Below are 24,199 nucleotides of genomic sequence, written 5' to 3' on the forward strand. Positions count from 1 at the left end.
GTAATGGACTTCTCCATTAGTGGCGGTGTAATGTCCCTGAATAATCTGCAGGGATCTAGGAGAAAAAACACTATTCATAATCAGAGGACAAACTGTGGGAGTAAAACACCAAGGAAAAGCAACTGCCTGACTACAGCGGTTGAGAGGACATGACAGAGGAGAGACTCTAAAGGAACACTCTAATGCAAATATTATCAACAAAGCAATGGATTCAAATCAAGAAAACATGTAACGCCCAGTGGATTTACGTGTCGGCTATGAGGGTTAGGGGGGGAGGAGGGAATGATCTATGTCTTTAATGAATAATGCTTGGAAATGATCAAATAAAATATTAAAAAAAAAAGAATATTAGGGGCAAAAAAAAATGTTGAATAGACTAGTGGCAAACTTATAAGAGAATTTAGAAAAGAACAGCATAAGTGGCTATAGAAAAGCTGCAAACCTATCATTGAAGGAAATATCCACAATGATGCAATCTGATTGCTAATTCAGTATAGTTTCTATTACCAATTCTATCAACAATCCTGGAAGGTAAGTAGTGTAAATTATCCCTGTTTTACAGTCCAGGAAAGTGAAGCTCAGGCTCAATGACTTTGCCCTTTGCTGCATTAGAACTCAAACCCACATATTTTGCTTCTACTGTACCACAACACAACTTAGCATCACACACAATGCATTGCAAAGGATTATGAGGATGAAGTGCTTTGTAAACCTTGAAGTCCTATATAAATGTGAACTATTTTGTCAAACAATACTGACCTCTCTACTTTTTTCTGAGTTAAAATTATACTTAACATTTTTTTCAATCCCTGACATGACACACTACTACTAACTATCAGGTAGCTGCTTTAAAACAGTAGAAATCCACTTATGTTTAAACTGAGTCATTAAGATATTTCCTAAATATATACAGTATAAAATATTAAAAGTCAGTAAATCTCACACTATGTATTTTAAAATCAAATCTAATACAAACATCATGAAAAATCACAAATAACTTAAAACAAGGAAGGAAAATCCTTACATTCTAAAAGAAACATCACCTATTTTCCCCCACAGTGATTGACAGGTTAGAAAAATGAAAGAGGGTAAAAACAAGAAAATAAAACCCTCATGCCTGATATTGGCTTCCAATGATGACTGGCTTTATTTTCTGCCCCCTCTATGAACATATATAGGTTTACCTTTCAAGTGTGGCTCTTCAGTTTTGTTTTGTTTTCAACCTATGTTTTTATTGGTATAAGGAACTCACGTTGTAAGAATTCCCCTTATCAAAGGAGGTTTGCAAACTCATCTGTAACTTTTCCTCCTACAGACACACAGGAAAGGCACTAGGAAATTTTGATTTGCTATGGGTCCCTTAGATGCAAAGTATACAAGGAGAACTTAAAGTCAGCTCTTCCTGGCTCCATCCAATAGATCACACTGCCTTACCCTTTCTGCTTTTATGATCCTTTTATGATCCAGATACATGTAGACAACATTAGCAAAACACACACAAATAACATTCAAAAGGGGCATCTATCAGAGACCTGAATCAGTTATTCAGAATCCCAAGGAAGCATAAGAAATAAGAAACATGACCATTATAATACATGGATATGGATAAGGGCTGAAGCAATGAATTCATTAGTACTAGGAAATCCTGTGAGAGGAAATTCCCTCTCCCAATGTAAGTTGGCATCTTCTTTGCAACTTACCTATGCAGTGGAATAGAACTCAAATAGAAAATGATAGCTGCTAACCCATACTGACTAAAATACCACAAATTAACATTATCTATGTTGTTATCATATTTTAATTTATTTTGTAAAAATTTCCCAATGACACTTTTAATTTGGTGGTGTTGAGGGGGTCCAGGTGGATTTCACACCTCTCATCTAGAGCACTGGGGGTAGAATTTGCCCAAACTCAAAGTATTAGAACACAATACTTGATATACAGTATTGACTCCAAGATGGAAGGTAAGGGTTTTAAAAAAAAAAAGAAAGCAATATTTGAATCTTCATCTACCTGGCTTCATGGCTAAAATCGCTTGTCTGTGACAAACAGACACTCCTTTTCCAAATCAGTTCTTTTAAAAATCTTTTTTGTCACAGACTCCTCTGACAGTCTGGCAATGACTCTGGACTCCTCAGAATAATGTTTTTAAATCCAGAAATTTTATGTCAGTTAAAAAATAAATTGTAGATCTTCTGTGGAATCCACAGATTCCCAAGAGGATACGTACCCCAGGTCACCCTGCTCTAAACAATAATCTTTACATCAAAGTTTGGGCTGAAGAAACTTACCAGTTCTGATTTGAAGTAGCCTATTGTATTTTCATCCAATTGAAAATATCTTCGCTTCCAATTCTTCATCTGCCAGAGATGAAAACAAACAGTAAGACTTTTGTTTCTAAGAACATCAAATGCTAACAGCCATTTAATTATTCTGATAGAAACATAAAAGTCAGAAATGCCAAAGGCTGAAAAACTTCTCTATTCCCATTTGGATACAAATGACATCATTCTTGAGGTATCATCTCACACATATAAGATTCAATATGACAGCAAAGTGATAACTATTGGAAGGGATGTGGCAAAATTGAGGCACTAATACATTGTTGGTAGAGTTGTGAACTGATCCAACCATTCTGGATGGTGATTTGGAACTATGCCCAAAGGACCATATAAAATTGAACATATTCTTTGATCCTATAATAACACTATTGAGTCTGTATCTCAGAGAGATAATAAAAAAAAAAGAGTGAAGGACCAACTTGTACAAAAATATTTACAGATGTTCTTTTTGTGGTAGCAAAGAATTAGAATTTGAAATAATGTCCATCAACTGGGGAATTACTTAACAGACTATGGCACATGTTGATGATGGAATATTATTGTGCTATAAAATATAAGCAACATGATTCTAGAAAAAGCTGAAAAGATCTATAGGAACTGATGCAAAGCAAAATAAAGAGAACTGGGAGAATGTTGTACACAATAACAGCAATATTGTATGATGATTATCTGTGAAAACTTGGCATCTCTCAGCAACAAAATGACCTGGGACAACCCTGAAGGATTTATCATGGGGAATGCTATCCACCTCCAGAGAAAGAACTGTTGGAGTTGGATTGATGTGGATTCAAGTGTACTTATCTTGAATTTGGTTGTTATTTACAGTTATATTTTGGGATTTTGGTTTTGTATGAGTGTGCCTTAAAACAATGACCAATATGGAAGTTTTTTTTACGTGATAATGCATGTGTGGCCCATATCAAATTGCTTACCATCTCCCAGTCCGGAGGGAGGGAGGGAGGGAGGGAGGGAAGGAAGGAGAGGAGCAGGGAAAGAGGGAGGGAGGGAGGGAGGGATGGAGGGAGGAAGGGAGGAAGAAAGGAAGATAGTTTGGATTTTGTAATTTTGGAAAACATATGTTGAAATTTATAATTACATGTAATTGGGAAAATAAAGTATCTTGGAACTAAAAAAAATTTTTTTAACTCAAATGATATAATTTATATTACTCCAGCCTGTGGTTTTAACAAAACTCTGAAAAGTAAAAGATGCTGGATTTCAGTTCTTGTGATACAAATGGTTTAGAGAATTAATTGAACTGGAAATTTGATGGGCTACTTTCTAAAATTTAATAAGGAGATTTCCCTCTTCTTCACCATATACTATTGGAACAAGTACAGGAAATTAAACCACTGCTTAAGTTATATGAAATAAAGGACCCACTTCTTATTTTTCTTTGAAAATATCCCTATACCTAAACCAATGTATTGTATATAATAGATTTTCTAGGTTTAATTACTGGTCTGGGCTAGCTGCAGAGAAATGAAAGCAGCAGTACCATGCCATTAGCTCTCTCCACTGGTCCCTTCACCTTAGTACCTACAACCCAGAGTATTCCACTCTGAGGCCAAAACCATAGTGATATTGATAACCCATCTGAAGTCACTCATCAACTACTAATAAACTCTCATCTAGTCATAACATCCTCATCTCAATGATCCTGAACACCCAGATTCCATTATTCAAACCCTGTTCTCCATCTTCCACTGCATATTACTCCCTTATTCCTGTTCATCTCAAACCAGTTCCCACAATGCCCACTCCAGGGCCACCCATTGCTGTTAATATGCCCTCTTGGAATGCCTGCTCCATAGAAAATTAATTTGCTTCTATTTACTTTTTTTATTTCCCACTCCACTATATTCTCTTCTCTAATTCTTTCATTTACCCCAATTTATGAATGAGAACATTGAAGCATATAGGTTAAGAGACTTGCCTAGGACTTCACAGGTAGAAAGAAGTGCCAGAGGGAGGATTTTGAATTCAGGTCTTCCTGGGAGCAAGCCAAATATTCTATTCAAGCACCACCTAGCTGCCAAGCTGCACTGGATGAATTTGAACTGAATTCAACTCTTCGTTACCATATAAGTAAGTCAAACTTAAATTGAAGTATCAAGGAAAAATTTTTAAATAAAATAATTCTAAATATGTTTCACTTGTCCCCTTTCATAGCTTGCTAGGAAAAAAATGTACATATTTCTCCTTTCATTCCATCCTTGTTTTCCGTCAGTTGCTCTGGTTTCTATACTACCAATATTCATGCCTCCCCTCGGATCAAGCTTATCCCCTGAAATTCCATCATCTTGGAGAAGCTGATTACTCAACTCAGCACTTCTTCAGCACCCTCAGCTATCTCAACCGTCTAATTAGAAGGCTAAAATATAGAGCAACAAAATGTTAAAGCCTCTCTTTACCCAGGGCTCAAAATTTCCTAAGCTAAACTCTTCATTTTCCATCAGCAGCTCTTTATGTACTGTTTTTGCCCCCATTAGAATGAAAGCTCCATGAGGGAGGGACTGTCTTACTCCAGAATTATCTTTAATTATCTAATATATCTGGGGATATTTCCCACTCTGAGCTTAGCACAACCCCTGGCACATAATGGGTATTTAATAAATGTTTATTGACTATTAACAAAAACAACTTCAATAATTACTCTTGAAAGAACATAATCTTTTTGAGCAACAAAAAATGTGTTGAATTTGCCATTAAGTATTTTTTTTATATTATTAGACTAAAAAGTAAAAGAGAACTAAGAAAATAAAAGCCCCCCAAAACTATTAAAACTTCACTTTAAAAAATGCCACAAAGAACTGGGCACATTCTTGAGAGATAATTCTGTTTTAGGCTCTCTCTTTAGTATCTGCAAACCTATGGTCCTCAGTAGCAGGGAACTGTGGTCCTCAAAACTTCATTCCACACAGTCACCCCTGAAGCCACAGCAAGACACAAAAAGAAAATATTCTCCTCCCTTTTCCCCTCCCAATAACCAGCAAGACCACAACACCTACAGAACTTCCTATTTCCTCTCTGCATTTCTGTTTGAGTCCTTGTATCTTAAACTAGAAAGGCAAATGTGATAAAATTCTGTTCAACTTAAAAAATAACTTGGGTGACAGTTTAAGCTAAGTGATAAGATCTACTGGCATGAAGGATATTTATTTTACATTACTATCTTTACTCAAGAGTATTTATTTAATTGTAGTTACTTACCACTGCCCCCTGTTTAACACAATAACCAGCTTTAATAACTGCATTATCTGGAGGTGGTTTAGGAGTAAAGTAAGGAAGATGGCTTTGTGACCGTTTCAGATTATTCCTGTCAATACCTTCACCAGATTCATTTACTTCTTCTTTCTAAAATGAAACAAAGATTGGAGGGTGGGGGGAGATGATCATGTTTACTTATGGTACAAAAGCTTTTTTAACATTTTTTTGCGAAAAAAAAAACTTTATTTTCCATCTTACAAACAATACTGTGTACTGATTCCAAGACAGAAGACAGCCTAGTAGGCTATTGGAGTTAAGCAACTTTCCCAGAGTAAACAGCTAGGAAGTTTCTGAGGTAATTTTTTTTAATCCAATAGGACATACATAATAAATCTTATCTCAATTTCATTTAGATGTATATCAGATTTTACGTTAAGATTTTCTCAGTTAATCCATTACACATACCAAGGGAAATTATTCCCTAAAGAACTCTAAACCTTAGCATGGGGCCTTAAGTCATCCTCAGAAGTTCTTATTTATTCCCTGACCCAAAGAGTTCAACATCACCCAAATGATTTGAATTATTTAAAATTTCTCATCTCTCTACCCATCTCCTTTCTCACCTCTCTGAGGGGAAAAAAAAGGAAGAAAATAAAACTTAAATAAAAATGAACAAAACCTACTCACTGAATTCATGCCTTCAATTAGTAACATCATTAAAATGCCAAAGAGAAAAATAATTTGAGCTTCTTAAAAGCACCTGCCATTGATTCCATAGCACTAAAATGGAACTCCATCAAAATCCCTAATTCTATACAAAATTAAAATGGTCAAGCAGATGAAGTACTCAAATTTCCTAATATAAGTACAGACCAAATCCTTCCCATTTACTTTAAAGCATGATAAAGTACAATGTTGTTAGAAGCTTAGTCTAACTAAATCTTTAAATCTATATGATCATATTAAGTCCCTACTTCTATAAGAAAGTTCACATAATCCTGAGTAGGTCTGGTCCAGACCCTAGAAAAGATATACAGAGTAAGAATTCTCTATTACTCTCTTTCTCTCCTGCCAAAAGATTTGAAAAATCTAGTATGTAATAAAACTTGTTATTATTGTTACTGTTAAAATGATACCATTATTCCTGAAGTTCCAGGCCCTGAAAAAATGAATGACATGTTTTCCCCTTTTTTGTGGTGTACCAAGAAAGAATATGTAAATATCAAGATAGGCCAGGCCAAATGACTCTTTCTAAATCTTCCCTACTACTACTAATTCCATTTGAACTCTAAAGCATGTCCTATGCCATGAATCAGTTCAAGGACTTTTAAGTTACTGGGTGTAATTTCAAGAAAATGTTCAATATGATTATGAAATAATACAATAGATACCCAAGTAATAAAAGCATCATTGAGTATACATATAACCAAAATAAACAACAAAGATATAAATATTAAAAAGTTTATTAAGTATTTATAAAGCATATCAAAATAAAATAATTTTCAAAACAAGCCCAAAATATAGTTTCCAATATATTTTTGAGGCTTGTTATAGTTATGCTTTAGGAAAAATGACATTTCTTGCATAGGGATAATTAAGTCTGTTAGAAATAAAGTTCAGAACTTTCATATCATAGACTTTCTTCATCTAAACCCAGTGAAAGTATTCTTCAGAAAAAAAAGATTAAAAAACAAAACCTCCAATAAAATCCACAATGCACAAATACTTTTAGTAAGGTGAGGAAGAACTAATTTTATATTAGTACTAGAAGTGAATTCAGAAACTCAATAGTCACCCAGAAGAAAAAACTGTTATGAGTTTCAAGTTATTTACCTGAGTTGGTGTTATAATAGGTACACCACCCACAATTTCTGTCCTGTAAGACACTTGCTTTTTTCCACCTGGAGTGTCAACTTGGCGACTTAAGCTATCAGAATGAGACTGTGGATCTGATTGCTTTGGTACCTTAAAAAAAAATTATTTCAAGTCATTATAAACAATATTTTCTAGCCAGAATTTCCAATCACTGATATATTTTCCTTCAGTCAAGTCTGATATTATGAAGTATAAAGTGAAGTATAAGCAGAACACAAGCTTAACTGTGTATTTCAACAACTGACTAAAGGCCTATTCTTGGACATTAAGCCTTGTTAATATTTTCTCAGAATTTCAACAATGAGTGATTATTTTTTTCCATCTCAAGCAATTCATGACAACTATTTGAAAAGCCATGGAGTTCTTGTAGCCTGGCCAAATAAATAAAATTACAAATTCTTGAAGATAAAGTAGTGCAGTAGTAGACAGAGTTCTGGATCTAGAATCAGGAAGATCTGGGTTAAAATAAAGCTTCAGACATGTCTGCTTCACTTTTCTCATCTAAGAAATGGAGCCAATAATAGCATCTATCTTTCAGGGTTGTGAATATGAGATAATACTTGTAAAGTGCTTTGCAATTCTTAAAGTGCTAGCAATCATTTAATTATTATTATTATTATTAAATATTCTCAGATGATAAAAATACACAAAATTATATTTAACAATATAGAATATTTTAGAGTATCTAACCAAGGAACCATTTGGCCTGGCAGGGTGGAGGATGATAATGGTAGAGTAATATAAAATATTTATGTATCTTTTTAAAACAAAAAGAATTAAGAAAAGAGGGGCAACGAGGTAGTACAGGGATAGAGCCCCAAGCCTGAAGTCAGAAGGATCTAGATTCAAATATTGCTTCAGATACATCTTGGGCTGTGTGACCCTGGGCAAGTCAGTTAACCCTGTTTGCCTAACTCCTGCCCTTCTGTCTTAGAGCTAATATAAGGACAGAAGGTAGAAGTTTAAACAAAAAATTCAAGGTAGATAAAGGAAATACTTTATAATGAGTATGAAAATTCATTCTTAAATTGGACCAAGATACAAAAATAGCAAAAGCAGAATTTAGGAATTAAAATATCAACAAAATTTCAGAGGTACTGAACATGTTATTGTATATTTGGGTTTGTTTTTTTTTTTTTGGCAGGGCTGTGGTCTCAAAATATGCAATTCTGTTAATGGGACAATCAAGTAGATATAATTATCAAACATGGCACAAATGAATAGTATGTAGGAGTTGGAAGAGACTTTTAGAGTTCATCGAGGTTCAACTGCCTTATTTTACAAATGAAATTGAAGCCAAAATCATCCAGCTGAGTTTTTAGCAGAGGTAGGACTTTAACCTAGGTCTTCTGAAATGGATCAGTGTCAACTTGAACGTGGATATCCAGTAGAATGTCACAGGGATCTTGTCCTGACTGAAAATTTTATCGATAATTTGAATAAAAACCATAGATGCTATGCTTATGTGTGAACTACTGTTCTTGGTACTTAGGGAGCTTCCAAAATAAAAAAGATGTAAGCCCAAGCCTCAAGGAATTTAAAATCTAGTATATAAAAAGATACTTGCATAAATATACTAGAAAACTTTGAGTGCATAATAATTATGAGATCATTACTGTCTGTCACCTTTTAGAATCTATCTCCACAATTTCTTTATGTGTTATACTGTGAAAAGTTTATGCATAGTAGAGTTCTTTTCCTAACAGTTGCCAAAGGAAGAGGCACTTTTCTCTATTCTTTGCCACTAGAAAATATATGAAGCATTATGGAATAGATAAGATTTTTTGTTTTTAAAAGAATTTATTTCAATTTATGTAAATCCATAAATAAGGTGTCCCAAAAGGTTTAATGCAATTTAAAGCTTTAACAACTTCAGAAGTGTAAATTTTTTAAAATTACACCAAAAAATCATTTTAAACTTTAGTTACTTGAATTCTTTTACATGTTATTTAATTTTATGAATTTTGAAAAATAAATTTTTAAAATTACATTTTAAAAAGATGGGGCACTCTATCACTATATCTTCTTCACATTCACACAACTAATATACCTTGCAAGGGAAAATCTGGATCCAGGTTTATCTGACTGCACTGCTGTCTTCTACCCACTATACCATTAGTAGGTAATTAATAATAATTAATAAATGTTTGTTGTTACTTTTTTCCCAGTGACAGAAAAGAACTAGAGAAGGTTTCACAGAAGAGATTACTCAATCTAGGTACCTATAGACTGAAAGAATTTCAATAAACAGAAATGGTTGAGACAGAGGAGGAAAAGCATTAGAGACAACACGGTTTGAGTAGAGACACAGAGGTACCCAGAATAAGCTTAAAGCAAGTATTAGTGATTTAAATAAGAGTTTGCAGAATTAAAGAGATCTGTTTGTGGAAGCCCATTATAAAGGCCTAATGGCCAAGTAGAGTAGCTTGTTTAGATAAAAATCAACTCTGTCATTTCAGTTTTCTCAGCATTTCCTTATATTAAAATGAAGTTCCAATTGAAAGCTTCATATAACTTTACAACTGAGTAAAAGAAACATTGTAATTTAAATAAATAAATAAATCCAATGTTTTAACTCCCAAGGAAAAAAAGATTAGCAAAAATTTTGTCTACCCAGTTGTCACAGTACAATAATTTTAATTGCAAAAACAAAATGTACCAAGGGTGCTTCTGGAAACTTTCAGAACAGACTCCTAGGTCCAAAGAATAATTTGTAGTTATTCTAAGAGGCTGAACCTTTAGAGCACTTTTGAAAATCAGTACCCTGCTTGCTAGATGATACTTTACTTCATTTTATTTTCATTGATATAAACCAGAACAATTTATAATGGACATCAGGCATCTTCATAGCCTAAGACTGTTTAGAATGCACCAAAGAGAACTATCTGCTCAGTACAGTATATAAAATCTATTTATTAAGAGACAAGATGGATATCCTAGGCTGAAAGTTAGCCATGCACTCTAGTTTGAATACCTGTTTTGAAAAGGTGTTTCCCCACTGCTAAATTTAACATATTGAAATATTTTGCTATCTTATGAACTTCATGTTGGCTTTCTATTTTCTCTTTATTCATAGTAAAGCTTTGTTTTAAAATATAAAAGACAATAAAGAAACAAAAGTCTTAATTAAGCTCAATGCCTCCTATTGACCCTTATAAAACTTTTAATGTTAAACAAAGAATAATTCCCATGACAACAATGTGATACCAAACTTACAGTAAAAATAAATTAGTTTTTGTGATATTGTAGAATGATCAAATGTGATAGCCTTTGCTAACAGCAGTACAATGATTCAGGACAACTGAACTTTTTTCATGAAAAAGAATGCTATCCACTTCAGAGAAAGAACTATTGAGAGTAGGAAAGCAGAAGGAAAAATATGATTTATCACTTGTTTATTTGGGTATATGATTTGGGGTTTTGGTTTAAGAGGATTATTCAAATATAAAAACAAAAAACTAAAATAAAAAAATTAAATTTTGATTACTTTGTATTTCTAATCAATAAAGAAAATATATCAAAAATAAACAATAAAATATGTATCAGTCTATCTAAAAATACCCCTAGTTAAAGTTTAAAAATCACCCATTAAAATAGGAATAAGCGACTGCTTAATGAGAATAAGAAAATAGCCTTATTGAGAACTACTTAGATAACATCACAGAAATGTACCATAATTCTATTTCATTCCAACTCCTTTAAAAAACAACATGCAAATTTTGTGATTGTGTGGAAAAATAACTATTTTCTTTCTTTTTTTTTTAAACCCTTACCTTCAGTCTTGGAGTTAATACTGTGTATTGGCTCCAAGGCAGAAGAGTAGTAAGGGCTAGGCAATGGAGGTTAAGTGACTTGCCCAGGTCACACAGCTGGGAAATGTATGAGGCCAAATTTGAACCCAGGACCTCCTGTCTCTAGGCCTGGCTCTCAATCCACCAGCTGCCCCTCAAAATGACTATTTTCTACAAAGATGTGTTTGTATCCTCTGAATCTGAGATGATAAATAGCAAAAAAAATTAAAAAGGGACTCATATTTCACAAGCACCTTATGGATCACAGTCACCCTAATCAATGCTGTTTCTGATTAAAGTCACTACTATCTCACTAAACTCTACCATAAAGTTAGAAAACTGTGCTATAATAGTTTTATTTATTACATTGTCCTTTGGAACTAACCCCTCTGACCAATCTTCAGTAAAGTTTTTCACCCATCTTCATGTTTCCTGGGAACCAATTAGCACAGTTAAATAGAAAAAGATTTTAGGATTTAGATACAGAAGGGCACTATGCTGTTAAAAAAAAAAAAAGCTCTGCAGACCTAATAATTTATGATTATTAGAAAGAATTATTTAGAAATAGCTTAATGTATCTTATTTGACCTAAATATCATGAACCAAAATTACTAAAGCAAAATCAAAGCACTCCAATGTTTATTCTTTAGATCATTTGGGCCTCTAAGAAGACTTCAGACTTGAGCTCTCAGTGAAGAATATAAAAGTATAAAGTAATGACTAAAAGCATCAAGGCCCTGCAGGCAGGCTATCCTACAACAAGAACTGATGCTACTTTCAAGTTTGCTAAATGCTTCATATATTATCACATTGTAATTATAAAAACCCTTCAAAGTAAGAATCACAGATGTCATGGCTAATTACAAATGATGGAACTAGGTTCAGAAAGTTTGCTTTAAAGAGGACCACACATTTTTGTGTTACAGAGGCAAAATTTAAACCCACATCTTCCTTATTTCAACTCCAGGACTATCTACCCCTACCATCCTGCTTCTCTGTTTTATTCCAATTCTCTCTGGCAAAAATAAAGTACCCAGCAATTCATAAGGTTTTTTGCCAGGATAGGAATTATGACATTACCAACATTTTAAAAGCTTTATCAGACTTTTAAAATGCAGGTTAAAATCTAAAGTAAAAACATTTTTTGTATTGTTATGATGTGCATTTTGGAAGGGCTCAACATTAACACAAGGATATAGTTAAAAGCCAATTTGCTTTAAAATTTGATTTTTCAAAATCTTGTGGTTTATATGCCTTCAAGTTTAGGTCATTTATTTTCTCCCATATTTTATAAAAAGGAAAGAAATAAAAAAAAACATAACCACCCACCAGCATTCACACAGGCCTACATAAAGTATCTAAGAAAAGATACCAGGCAACTATGTAGGTGGACAGACCATCAGGATAGCAAGACACTGTAATTAAAATACAGTTAAACAATCAACTACTCTCTTTCTCTTCCCCTAAAGATATACTTCCAAAACAGATGTAATTTTAAGTTTTGAAAAAAATTTCAAAGTTTATACTATACAATATTCTGCAGATCACTAAAAAAAATGCTACATTGCTAAAATTATTTGTAATTTTCCCACAGAAAAGAAAATCAAAAAGCCAGTAAAATTGTGCACAGTATTTTAACTAGCTAGAACTATGAATTTCTCATTTTAAAAGAATATTCTTATCAACAAAGTCTTACTTTGTAGGTTATATAATTCAATACATTTACAGTCCCAATTTATACTCTCTACATGCATACATATATGCATGTGTATGTATATGTAAAATGTGAAATGAAGAAAACTTATAAATACAATTAAAAGTATAGGCACCTCCTTAATAGTTTCATTATACTAAAAAAAGTTGTCCATTTTTTCTAGGTTCACTTTGTATTACAAAGGTATTTTACATTAAAACACTATCAAATAATATTACCAAAAAAAAATGTTTAAGCTATATCATCTTTAATCCATTTGGAAACATTTTTATAAGCAAATTTCCTAAGTTTTATGTAAATCTTTTCTAAATGGAAACAATATAAAATATCAATATTGATACTAGATACCTGTTCAGAGCTAAAAAAAAGTTCTGAACATGAGAAAGATAAAGCTGCAAATTGATAGTAATATATATTTATTCATATTTTAAAATATTGTTATTTCACCACAAATTGTGACTTAGAAAATATTAGATATTATAGTATTTCAGATACAAAGATGCATAAAGAACCCTAAAGTAGTAGAAAAGGTATCTAAAATCATTCAATGCTTCTTAAAAATCTAAAATATGACTAATAACCTGTGGTTTAACATGACAAACTGCTTAATTGAAGCTACACAGAAACAGTTACTAGAAATGATTTTCCTAAATAAAAAAGAGCAAATAGTTGCTAAAAGAGTATCTGCCCCATGTGGTCAGTTAGACTCTTAGAAGAATATGACCTTCTGAATCAGTCCATGAAATTGCTTCCCTGAAACTACACAGTAAAAAAAAACCCTAAAAATAACTTGTGCTTCATGTCGAGATCAGATGCCGTGTGTGGGTGTTCACTGTCATGTGGTAACAAGCTGTTCTAGCGCAAGACAAAAAAATGCAACTTAACCTCTGAGCAAAACCAGAGTTATATTAACTCATTGTTGGGATGATTTTTATATAAATATGAAATTATTTATTTTCGGATGGTAACCAGAGAATGCAAGGGGTATATAAAATGTACTTCAAGAGTCAACTTCTTCAGAGGAAACATTACTTGGGAAATAAAAATATTACTTCAATAAAGATTAGTAAATAACTGTCACGAAACTAGAATCTTAAAAGATATATAGATTCTTATGGACATCAAGACTTTTAAGAAAAAATAAGAATACTTACTGTTATTTTTATAGCTTTGTTCAAAACATTTACCCATTCTACTAGGTCCTGCTGATCATTGGCTTGTAGGAAGTATTTCCTCATTCCTGCATTCATAACTATCAAGACAAAAATAATCACTAATTAAATTGAAACCAAACTATTTTTAAGTCTATGTTAATATAACAACTGAAGAAATGTTTTAAATAAATCTTATCCCAACTTTGATGCTGCCTGTATGGAGGATCTTGACAGAGTCACAAATTCCTGTTAGGCTTATTTCCTCATTTATGAAATAAAGGGGCTAGTCTAAATGGCCCCTGAAGTCCCTTCCAACTCTAAATTGACAATCCTGGGAGTTTCAAGTAAACTGTCAACTTGCACAAGTCCTTTTAATAATCTGTTTTGACTTGAAGTTATAGCAGAAAGGTACAGATTTAGAGCTGGAAGGGGCATTACAGGTCATCTTACCTACCCCACCTCCTTTTATTTTACAGTTGAGGCTAAAGAGGTTCATGGATTTGTTGAAGTCATACAGGTAGCAAGCAGTAGAGCTGAAATTTCAAACTTGATGCAATGACTCCAATTCTAGTGCTCAGCATCCTCCCTCCAAAAAGGTTTCAAGTGATGGTAGAAATAACTGCTGCTTAATAATGATGCCCTGTTTTAAGAAAATTCAATATACAAAAATCCAAACTTCAAGGAAGAGAGTCTTCTCAATATACAATTTTCTTCAATTGAAGGAAAAAATGAGCAGTTACTTTCAACAGTAATCTATGCTTAATTGCTTGGTTATACATCATTAACTATGTGAAAGAAAAGTGAGGTAAGAATCAAATGTTGTAAACTATCTAGTAAAATATTATATAAATCATCAAAGTTTTATTTACATAAACCTTTTCAGAAACATAACTGCTGCATAAACCAAAGTACTGCAACAGTTATCTGCACACTATCAATGTCCACCACTGAAAGAAAACGTTTCTACATTATCTGCATTTTCCTGACAAATATTTTTTAGAATAAGCCAGGATATGTGAACAAAGTGATATCACTGCTGAAGTCTCTGCTGACTGGACCTACTTGAGACCTCAAGTCCCCACAGGGGTGCTACTAAGAAATCCAAAACACCACACTCTATCTTTGAGGTAAAGTTGAGTAGAGACTCTTGTGTTTTGCTCCCTGCTATCAGCAACAGCTGCTCTGATCCTTTGGTTCTCTGCAGGGACTAGTGTCCTACCGCCAGCAAACTCCTACCATCTCTTATTCTTCCAATGTGGAAGCTCAGATTTCTAAGCAAAAATTTCCCTCTCCATCCCCACATGGGTACAGGACTCTCCCACCTTGACTCTAGCCTTCCCATATCCTTACTCCCAACTAGGTCTACCTCTTCTCACCAACTTTATACTAGGTCATTTAGTGCTTCCTTGAATTGAACTAATGGTATTAAAAATAAAGCTACAAAAGAAACATCAAAGAAGAACTAGTCTCCTAAAGGTCAGAATTTAAGGTTTCCTGGAGGGCAACACAGGCTTTTAAATTTCATGATAAAACACAGAGACATATTAACAATATAACTAACAAATTAATAATTCTTTAAAATGCTTAAAGGGTGGGTGGCTCAGTGGATTGAGAGCCAGGCTTAAGGACAGGTGGTCCTAGGTTCAATTCTGTCCTCAAACACTTCCTACCTGTGTGACCCTGGGCAAGTCACTTAACCCCCAATGCCTACCCCTTACCACTCTTCTGCCTTGGAACCAATACATAATATTGATTCTAAGAAGGAAGAAAAGGGTTAAAAAATAAAACAAAAATGCTTGAAAAAGAATTTTTTTTCTAATTACTGAATCAAATGATCTTTATGATCTTTCCTCACCCCAGAAAACAAAGCCTTCTCATCATTCATGCAAATAGTGAATACTTACTATGCAAAGGGCTTGAGCATCAGCCAAAGTTAGTTTGCTTTATAACTAATTTCAGGGGGAAAACAAATAAAACAATACGGTAGAAGAATTTAAGTTCCATGTTAGCAAAAAATGTTTCTAATTTTTTTTTGTCTTTGGAATCTAATGCCTTGGATATATCTTGCACATAATAGGCCCTTAAATGTCTGTTAATCTGTTAAACTGAAATAAATTACGTACTCAAGATTTCTAACTCCAGAAAGTAAATTATGTAAAATGGAATGAATATTACAGAATCTTACAATATTTGCAAGTAAACAATTCAATAAACATGTACTGAATAGATAACAAAAGTATTTATTACTAAGGAAACCTACAGAAAAAGAAGGCCTAGTCTCTAGGAGATCACACTCTGACTGGGATAAACAACAACACATAGCACAGGATTTTGCTGCAGAGAAGGCAGTCTCAAGATCTTCAGGGCAAAGGTTAAGGCCAGGAACTCTGAAGAAACATTAGGATGTCTGAGCTACAAAGAGGAGAGCTTGGAGGGGACCAGATCACCACCACTAGGAAGGGGAGTAGTGGACCTAAAAGTCAGAATGGAATGGAGATTGTGAATCTAATGGGTAGGGATAAAGTGAGGGAGTGTCCAGGCAGGAGGAAAAAGGTGAAAATAGCACTGATGGGAATTTAAGAGTGGGGATTGGGAACTTTTGGGGGGTGGGGAGGAAGAGGGTGGTGGCTCCACTTGGCACCCAGTCTGACACTCATTTGCGCATCCTCTAATGCAAGGTTCTATGTGAAGCACAAGAGAAACAAAGAACAGAAAAGCATAGGAGGGTGAGGGGAATTAGGAGAAGAAAAGAAAAGCACTAAAGATGATTCTGGTTATGAACATGAGTGAACAGAAAGATGCTAGGGCTCTTGACAAGAAAGAGAGTAATGTTGAAGAAGAGCAGGTTTGGAGGGAAAAATGGTTGGTTCTGTTATAGAAATATTGAGTTTGATATCCTATTGGGATATTCATGTGGAGAGCTCAGGAGAGAAATTTGGGGCCAGCCCTATGGCCCTAGAAGCCAATTCTGTAGAAATGATAACTATAAATAATGACAACTAACAAATAAATAAATACAAGGAAGACAACTAGATCTCCATAAAAAGAAAAGGAGGCTAAGACAGACTTGTGAGGAAAATAATAAACTAGAAAAGGAGGCTGCAAAGCAAAGGTCACACAAGTAGGAAGAGCAGGAAAAAAACATCACTAAAGACAAAGAAGGAACAGCCAGGAGGAGTGAGTAGTCAACAGAGTAAAAAGCTGCAGAAAAGTCAAGAAATATTACTGAGAAAAGACCATCTGGATTCAGTAGGAGACTGTAAATTCAGGGAGAGCAGGTTCAGTAGAATTGAGGAGCTGGAGGCTATTATGTCAGAAACTGAAAAGTGAATGGGCAAGGAGGCAGCAGAGGCAACAAGAAGAGATGATGTTTTTCTAGCAGCACATAGGAGGAGATAAGATTACAATTTGAAAGGGTAGTTAATTTTTCTTTTTTCCTTTTTTTTAAAGATGGGGATGTGGAAAACTTTATAGGTGGCAGGGAAGGAACAGTAAAAAGGGATATAAGATTAGAGATGAGCATGATATATTCCAGAAAGAAATAGGAAGGTATGAAATTAAGGGTAGCAGTACAAGAATCACCTCTTTCTCATATCCTAGAGGAGAGAAGAAAAACTCATGATAGATGGTCTTGAGTCTTTGCTTCCTATTAAAGTGGAGAGAGAAAAAGGCCATTAGCTAAGATTGGGAAAAGTACAAGAGGTTAAGTAGGGTAAAAAGAGAAGGTCTGGAAGGGCCCATTTTGGGTAATATGAAAGAAAGCCAATAGGTGATGAGTAAAAGAATAGTAATGTAACAGAAGCAAAAATTTTGGAGTTAGAAGAAACTTTAGAAATCAACCTATACCTGAAAAAGAATCTCTATGACAGCAGATCAATGTATTCATTGAATCTTGCTTGTAGAGCTCCAAGGGGAGCCCATCACTTCTCATTCTACTTTTTGACAGTTCTTTTTGTTATAAAGTTTTTCCTAACATCTGGCTTCAATTTAACTCTTTGGTACTTCTTCACATAGCATCTTGATGTACTCTTCTAGATCTAGTCCCTAGATGAGGGGCCAAACTCATCAAGCAGTGAAGATCCAATGAAATTAGAAAATGTTGTTGTTCAGTTGCTTCAGTCATGTCCAATTCTTCATGAACCATTTGAGGTTATCTTGGCAAAGACACTGTATTGGTTGTCATTTCCTTCTAAGCTTATTTTACAGATGAGGAAACAGACAAACAAGTTTAAGTGACTTATCTAGGGTCACACAGCTAGAAAGAGTTTGAGGCCACATTTGAAACAAAGAAGATAAGTTTTCCTGATTCCAGGCTTGGCACTCTATCTATTGTACCATCTATCTGCCTATTAGGCAATCCAATCTCTAAAATGTAGCCAAAATTTATTCCAGCCCTTAGACATATACATCTTACATTAAGCATTCTGGCAGGCTCTACTTAAGAACACTAAGACCCAGATGCCATATTAAAAATCAGAACAAGAAAATAATCCAGGGGTAGCAATGCATTAGAGAAATTGATATGGAAATAGGAAAATAAGATTACCAAAATAAAAAAGAGTGGGGAGGAAATCAATAAGCCACAAAGCACTCTGGGGCCACTTTAATCACTGTGTTTCCATTAATTGTGTGACTAGCCTTGGGCTGACATGACACCTGTAATACCAGGGAGATAAAAATAGCCTCAGGAGAGAAAAGGACTACCGGTACCAACCAGGCAGATTCATTTCCATGAAGCCCTCTGCTGTTACTGAGAGCCTCAGGTGAGCCTTGGTAAGGAAGGGGGGAGGGGAAGACCCTCAGGAAGCCACAGGCAGCTCTCAGTTTCATGTTTCTTTGCATGCCTACATGATGGTACCCTTCTACAATAACAACAGAAAAGTAATAGTAGATTGTTTCCCAAGTGCCAAATCCAACACCAGGGGCCTGGAGGCCTAACTGAGAGACTTAGGTACAACTTCATCTTTCCCTTACAGTGTCACTAATAAAAAGGAAGTAGTTGGGAGTAGGAACAACACTGTGGAGTTATTAAAGGCTCCAGAAGAGAGTCTTTTTATTGCTTCTCCTTAATAGTATAATTCCTTAGAAAATTGAAACTGTTCTCTTCAGCTGTGAATCAGGGAAATAAGAAACTCTGTTGGAAGCAACAAGTGCCAAACAGAAAGCTTTTGGAAGAAAAGAAAGCAGGTGACCAATGAATCATCTGGGACCAACAATGAGTTTTGGGTATAGATACACAAAAACAGAAGACATCCATTCCAACTAGAATCCCATAATGAAAAGCATCTTAAATTTGAATACTACATAGAAGAGCTTAATATGAACTCTGAAGCTTCATTAAGAATTGTCTCTATACTAGCCAACCCATCATCTCAGCCCTGATTGAAGACCCTAGTCATTAGGTCAGTTCTACCATGCATATGGTCAGGGTGATGTCAAGTGCCTACAAAACTTTCTGCAAATTCATTCCTGGGATATTTAAGGGAATGGTGGTTGCAACAGAATGGGAGACTACAGACTACAATCACAAATTCAAAAGGATCTTGTTGCTAGTAAGAATTAATTTAATAACTAGACAAAAATATCTAGGAAAGAAGACTTAAGGAACATACAGTAGATAAAACTACTTTTGGTCTATTAAATTTAATGGTTTACTTCTGTGTTCTTCCTATGAAATTATAAAAGTAAACAGTATATTATACATAATAATGACAATGTGTACTTTTAATTTTTCCTATTAAGCAAGATAGCCAAATTAGGTCACCAGATAAATGAAAAAAATGAAAAACAGAAAAAGAAGATTTAACATCTAACTATATCTTAAACATGAACTCAGGACAAAAGAAAAACAAAAAAGGACTGATAAATCAACTATAAAACCTTTTAAAAATAAATCTTTTTTAAAATCTCAAAGTGAAAATTACTATATTCATTTATTGCAATCATGTGCCTCTTCTACCAGTGTAAGCCCTCATAACAAACAGTACTTGCAATTTTAGACTTATAACAAAAGTTAAATACCTACAGTAAATCCAAAATCCAACTCTCATCTTAAATAAAACAATGAGAGGATGGAGTATACAAGTCACTTGGGTTTATCCAATAGAAACCATCTATTTTTGCCCGCAAGTCACACTACAACAGAAAGGAAGTAAAGCCAAATAGAAATAATGCTGCCACCTTCTTCTGAAATTTCCAATTTTATAAATCCATAAAAATTACCACCACCCTTAGTATACACTCTGGGCAGATTGCAAGAGAGTCAATAAGGCGTTTATGAAGTCTACTATGTGCTAGGAACACACGAAGTCCTAGGGAAGTAAAGAAAGATTAAAAAAAAGAAAAACATTCCCTGTACTCAAGGTGATCCCAGATTTCAGGGAGACAATGTGAAGACAATTATGTAAATGCATTTGCTAGCCAGGGTAGAAAAGTGGTACTTGCTGGTGGGGGTTGGGGAAGCAATAGAGGGTGCCCCAGAAAGACTACTTGCAAGGGGTGGAACTTGACCTAAGACCTGAAGAAAGTCAGGGAAGCCAGGAGGCAGAGATGAGATGGGAAAGGATTGATAAAAGAAATATAGAAAATATCTGTAGTGATAAAGGAGGAGAAAGAATACACAGAGAAAACAAAATTGTGTTAAGAACAATTCCACAAATTAATAACTGATGTGATTATGTCAGCCTAGCCTAAAATGAGGTGTAAAAATATTATACTTACTTACCAAAACAGAATTCTGCCTTTGGCCTTAGCTTAGTTGCATCGCTAACCTAACAAGAAAAATAGAAATGTCACACTGTATCTTTTTGTATTAGCTATATTAAACCTTAAACACTATAAACTCACATACAAATTATTACCCCTACAAAACAACTCTTATTTTTACAGCACTTAAAGTGATTTAAATCATTTAATCTTGATGAAGGCATCACAGATCAATCTAAAGGTCAACTCTGAGGGCAGCAGAAAATAGCAATCTAATTTAAATAATTGTTGCAACATTTATTAAGGAATTTATTTATTATATGTGAAGTGCCATGCTAGATGCTAGGTTACATCTCTGGGAGATTTCTTTTAAATGACATCAATGTTTTGTTAAGATAGACTTGCTTGTTTCTTAAGGGAAATATGAATGAAAGGAAAAAGTAAACTTTGTTATGCATAAATATTTGTTTGGATGAAAAGTGGAAAATTAGTCCATCAATCACTTTTTGAAACCTATATTTATGACTCTTCACAAGAATTCAAAGCAACTATAAATTCCAACTTCAAACTACTATAAATCTTTGGAATGTTCCAACTGCCACCTATGGCTCAGCCAAAGAGTCACCCTATGCCAAGCATTTCCAGATCCTGACAGGTGTTTAATGTTCTTTCTTCTTGTTATATATTTACTCATTTGAAAATATGTTGTATCTGCCGGTAAACTACAAACTCACTGAGAGCAAGAATGATTTTGTTTTGTCTTTATATCCTCAGCACCAAACACAAAATAAGTATTTAGTAAATGGCTAAAATGAAATAAATTGCTACAGATTTAGACAAATGAAATATGATATTTGGGATCCAAACTTGGAAGAAATTGAGGTTTACCTTGAGGTAAAGTCACTATGAGAAAATATGAATGTTTCAACGGCTGGCTTTAAGTCAGGAGTTTAACTCAGATACCAATTGGCTGTATAACCATTGGGTAAGTAATTCACTTTCTCTCTGAGACTCAATTTCCTCATAATATGAAAAATGAGGATAATAACATTTATAACTTTTCACCTCACTATGCTGGAAATTGCAAATCTTGAAGTGTTACTTTTTGTGGTAGAAAAGAATAAAAGTAGATGTCTGCCTACTGAAGAATGGCTTAACAAATCATGGTATGTATGAATAGAATACTGAATCAGAAGAAATAATAGTGAATTCAAAGACCTTGTAACAAATACACAGTTAAGCAAAACCAACTCCCAAACTGACAATGTCTAAAAATAAATCTCAATATGACCCCAGACCATCAGCTCTCTGAAAGGAAGAGGACATAGCTGGTCACTGTGTTCATCAGAGCTATATCTTTCAAACTTATGTGTCCTTACAATGCTGCTGTTGTATAAATTGTTCTCCTGATTCTAATCATTTTATTTTGCATTAGTTTATACAAATCTTTCCAGGATCCTCTGCAGCCATCCCCTTCATCAATTCTTATAGCACAATAATATTTCATCACATTCATATATCATAACTTGTTCAGCCATTCCTCAACTGATGAGAACTCTCTTAGCTTCTAGTGCTTTACCACCACTAAAAAATTTGCTATAAATATCTTCGTACATATGGGTACATTTTTCTTTCTGAACTCTTTGGGGAATTGGCCTACCAGTGGTATTTTTGGTTCAAAAGGTTTGTACAATTTAATTACTTTGGGAACATAGTTCCAAATTGTTCTGCAGAATGGTTAAACTAGATTTTATTATATTATTTATATTATATATATAATGTATATAATATATACATATATTATATGTATATATAATGTATATAAAATATACATTATATATAATAATATATCTATTGTATATATTATCATATTTATATATTACAAGTTTTATCAATAGTGCATTAATTATCCTGTTTTCCCATAGCTCCTCCAACATTTGTCATTTTTCTGTTTTTGTCAACTTCGCTAATATCACTGGTATAAGATGGAACCGTAGAGCATTTTAATTGGCATTTCCCTTATTACTAGTTATTTGGAGCATTTTTTTCAAAAGACTATTATTAGCTAAAATTTTTTTCTCTGAAAATTGCTGTTCATATTTGCCTAAACGTCAATTAGGAAAATTAATCTTACAAATTTGAATAAGTTCTCTATATATCTTAGAAATGAAACTTTTATCAGAGAAATTTGTTGCAAAGATTATTTTCCCCCAATTACCTATTTCTCTTCTAATTTTGTTTGCACAAAAATATTAATTTTATATAATCAAATCTGTCCATTTTATCTTCTATAATCCTCCCTAACATTTGTTTGATGATGAACTCTTACCCTAAACCAGAGATCTGAGAGGTAGTATCTTCCTTGCCTCTCTAACTTATGATACCACCATTTACGTCTAACTCAGGTACCCATTTGGAAATAATCTTATATATATAGTGGTGTATCCTTAGTTTCTGCCAAACTACTTTCAAGTTCTGCCATTAGTTTTTGTCAAATGATGAGTTCTTATCCTGAAAGGTGGGAATTCTGAGACTAATGTATACCAGACTACCCATTTCTCTATATGTACAGTATACCTAATCTGTTCCAGTTGTCAATGTCTCTGTTTCTTAACCAATATCAAATCATTTTAATGATTAATGCTTTGAGGTAGAGTTAGGGATTTGACACTTCTGGGTCACAATCCTTCTTGCTCTTATTTTTTCACCATTTTCCTTGAGATTCTTGACCTTGTGCTCCAAATCAATTTTGTTATTATTTTTCAATTCCTTTTATAGTTTGGTATAGTACTGTATAAGAACATTATTTTAGATAGTATGGCTTTTTTATTACATAATGGTGCAGCCTTATGTAAAGAATGTTTTGTAGTTGTATACATTTAGTTCTATTGGTAATATACATAAAGACTGATAATTTCTGTAGGTTTGTTTTATATTGTATGACTTTGTTAAAGTTATTGCTTCTAGGTTCTCTAAGTAAACCATTAGTTTAAAAAAAAATTCTGTTCCTATGTGCCTGTGTTTATTCCCTCAATTTCTCTTTCTTATTACTGTAACTAGTATTTTAAGCACTGTATCAAAAAGTAATGGTGACAATGGAAACTCTTGCTTTACTCCTGACTTTATTAGATAGGTACTTAGTTTATTATTACAGTTAATGCTGGCTCTTGGTTTTAGGTACTATAAAAATCTTCATAATTTGTTGGTCACTGCCAAATTCATACAATTAAATATTTTGTTTAGGGTTTTTTTCAAAAATTATGTAGTCTAACTACTTTACTTGTATATGGGAGAATAAATGTATGGAATGGCTGACTTCGAAGTGTATAGAAGCATCTAGATTCAATCCAGTACAGCAAACTCTAAACATAATGCTATTTCAACTACATTATTCTATAACCTACATGA

At 33.8% G+C, this 24,199-nt stretch overlaps 1 protein-coding gene across 5 annotated transcripts in view; it reads right to left on the bottom strand.

The window, feature by feature from the left end:
* Positions 1–24,199, bottom strand: part of PLEKHA1 (pleckstrin homology domain containing A1) — an 83,618-nt gene that overhangs the window by 23,738 nt on the left and 35,681 nt on the right. For all 5 annotated transcript variants that reach the window (XM_007478865.3, XM_007478864.3, XM_056802967.1 and 2 more), the window contains 5 exons: positions 20,811–20,856; positions 14,087–14,184; positions 7,386–7,517; positions 5,556–5,699; positions 2,292–2,360 (listed from right to left, as the gene is read on the bottom strand). In XM_007478865.3, coding sequence (XP_007478927.1) covers positions 2,292–2,360; positions 5,556–5,699; positions 7,386–7,517; positions 14,087–14,184; positions 20,811–20,856 — 489 coding nt within the window. The remainder of the gene's footprint in view (positions 1–2,291; positions 2,361–5,555; positions 5,700–7,385; positions 7,518–14,086; positions 14,185–20,810; positions 20,857–24,199) is intronic.

The sequence above is a fragment of the Monodelphis domestica genome, chromosome 1 (genome assembly GCF_027887165.1).
Source record: "Monodelphis domestica isolate mMonDom1 chromosome 1, mMonDom1.pri, whole genome shotgun sequence".
Lineage (NCBI taxonomy): Eukaryota > Metazoa > Chordata > Mammalia > Didelphimorphia > Didelphidae > Monodelphis > Monodelphis domestica.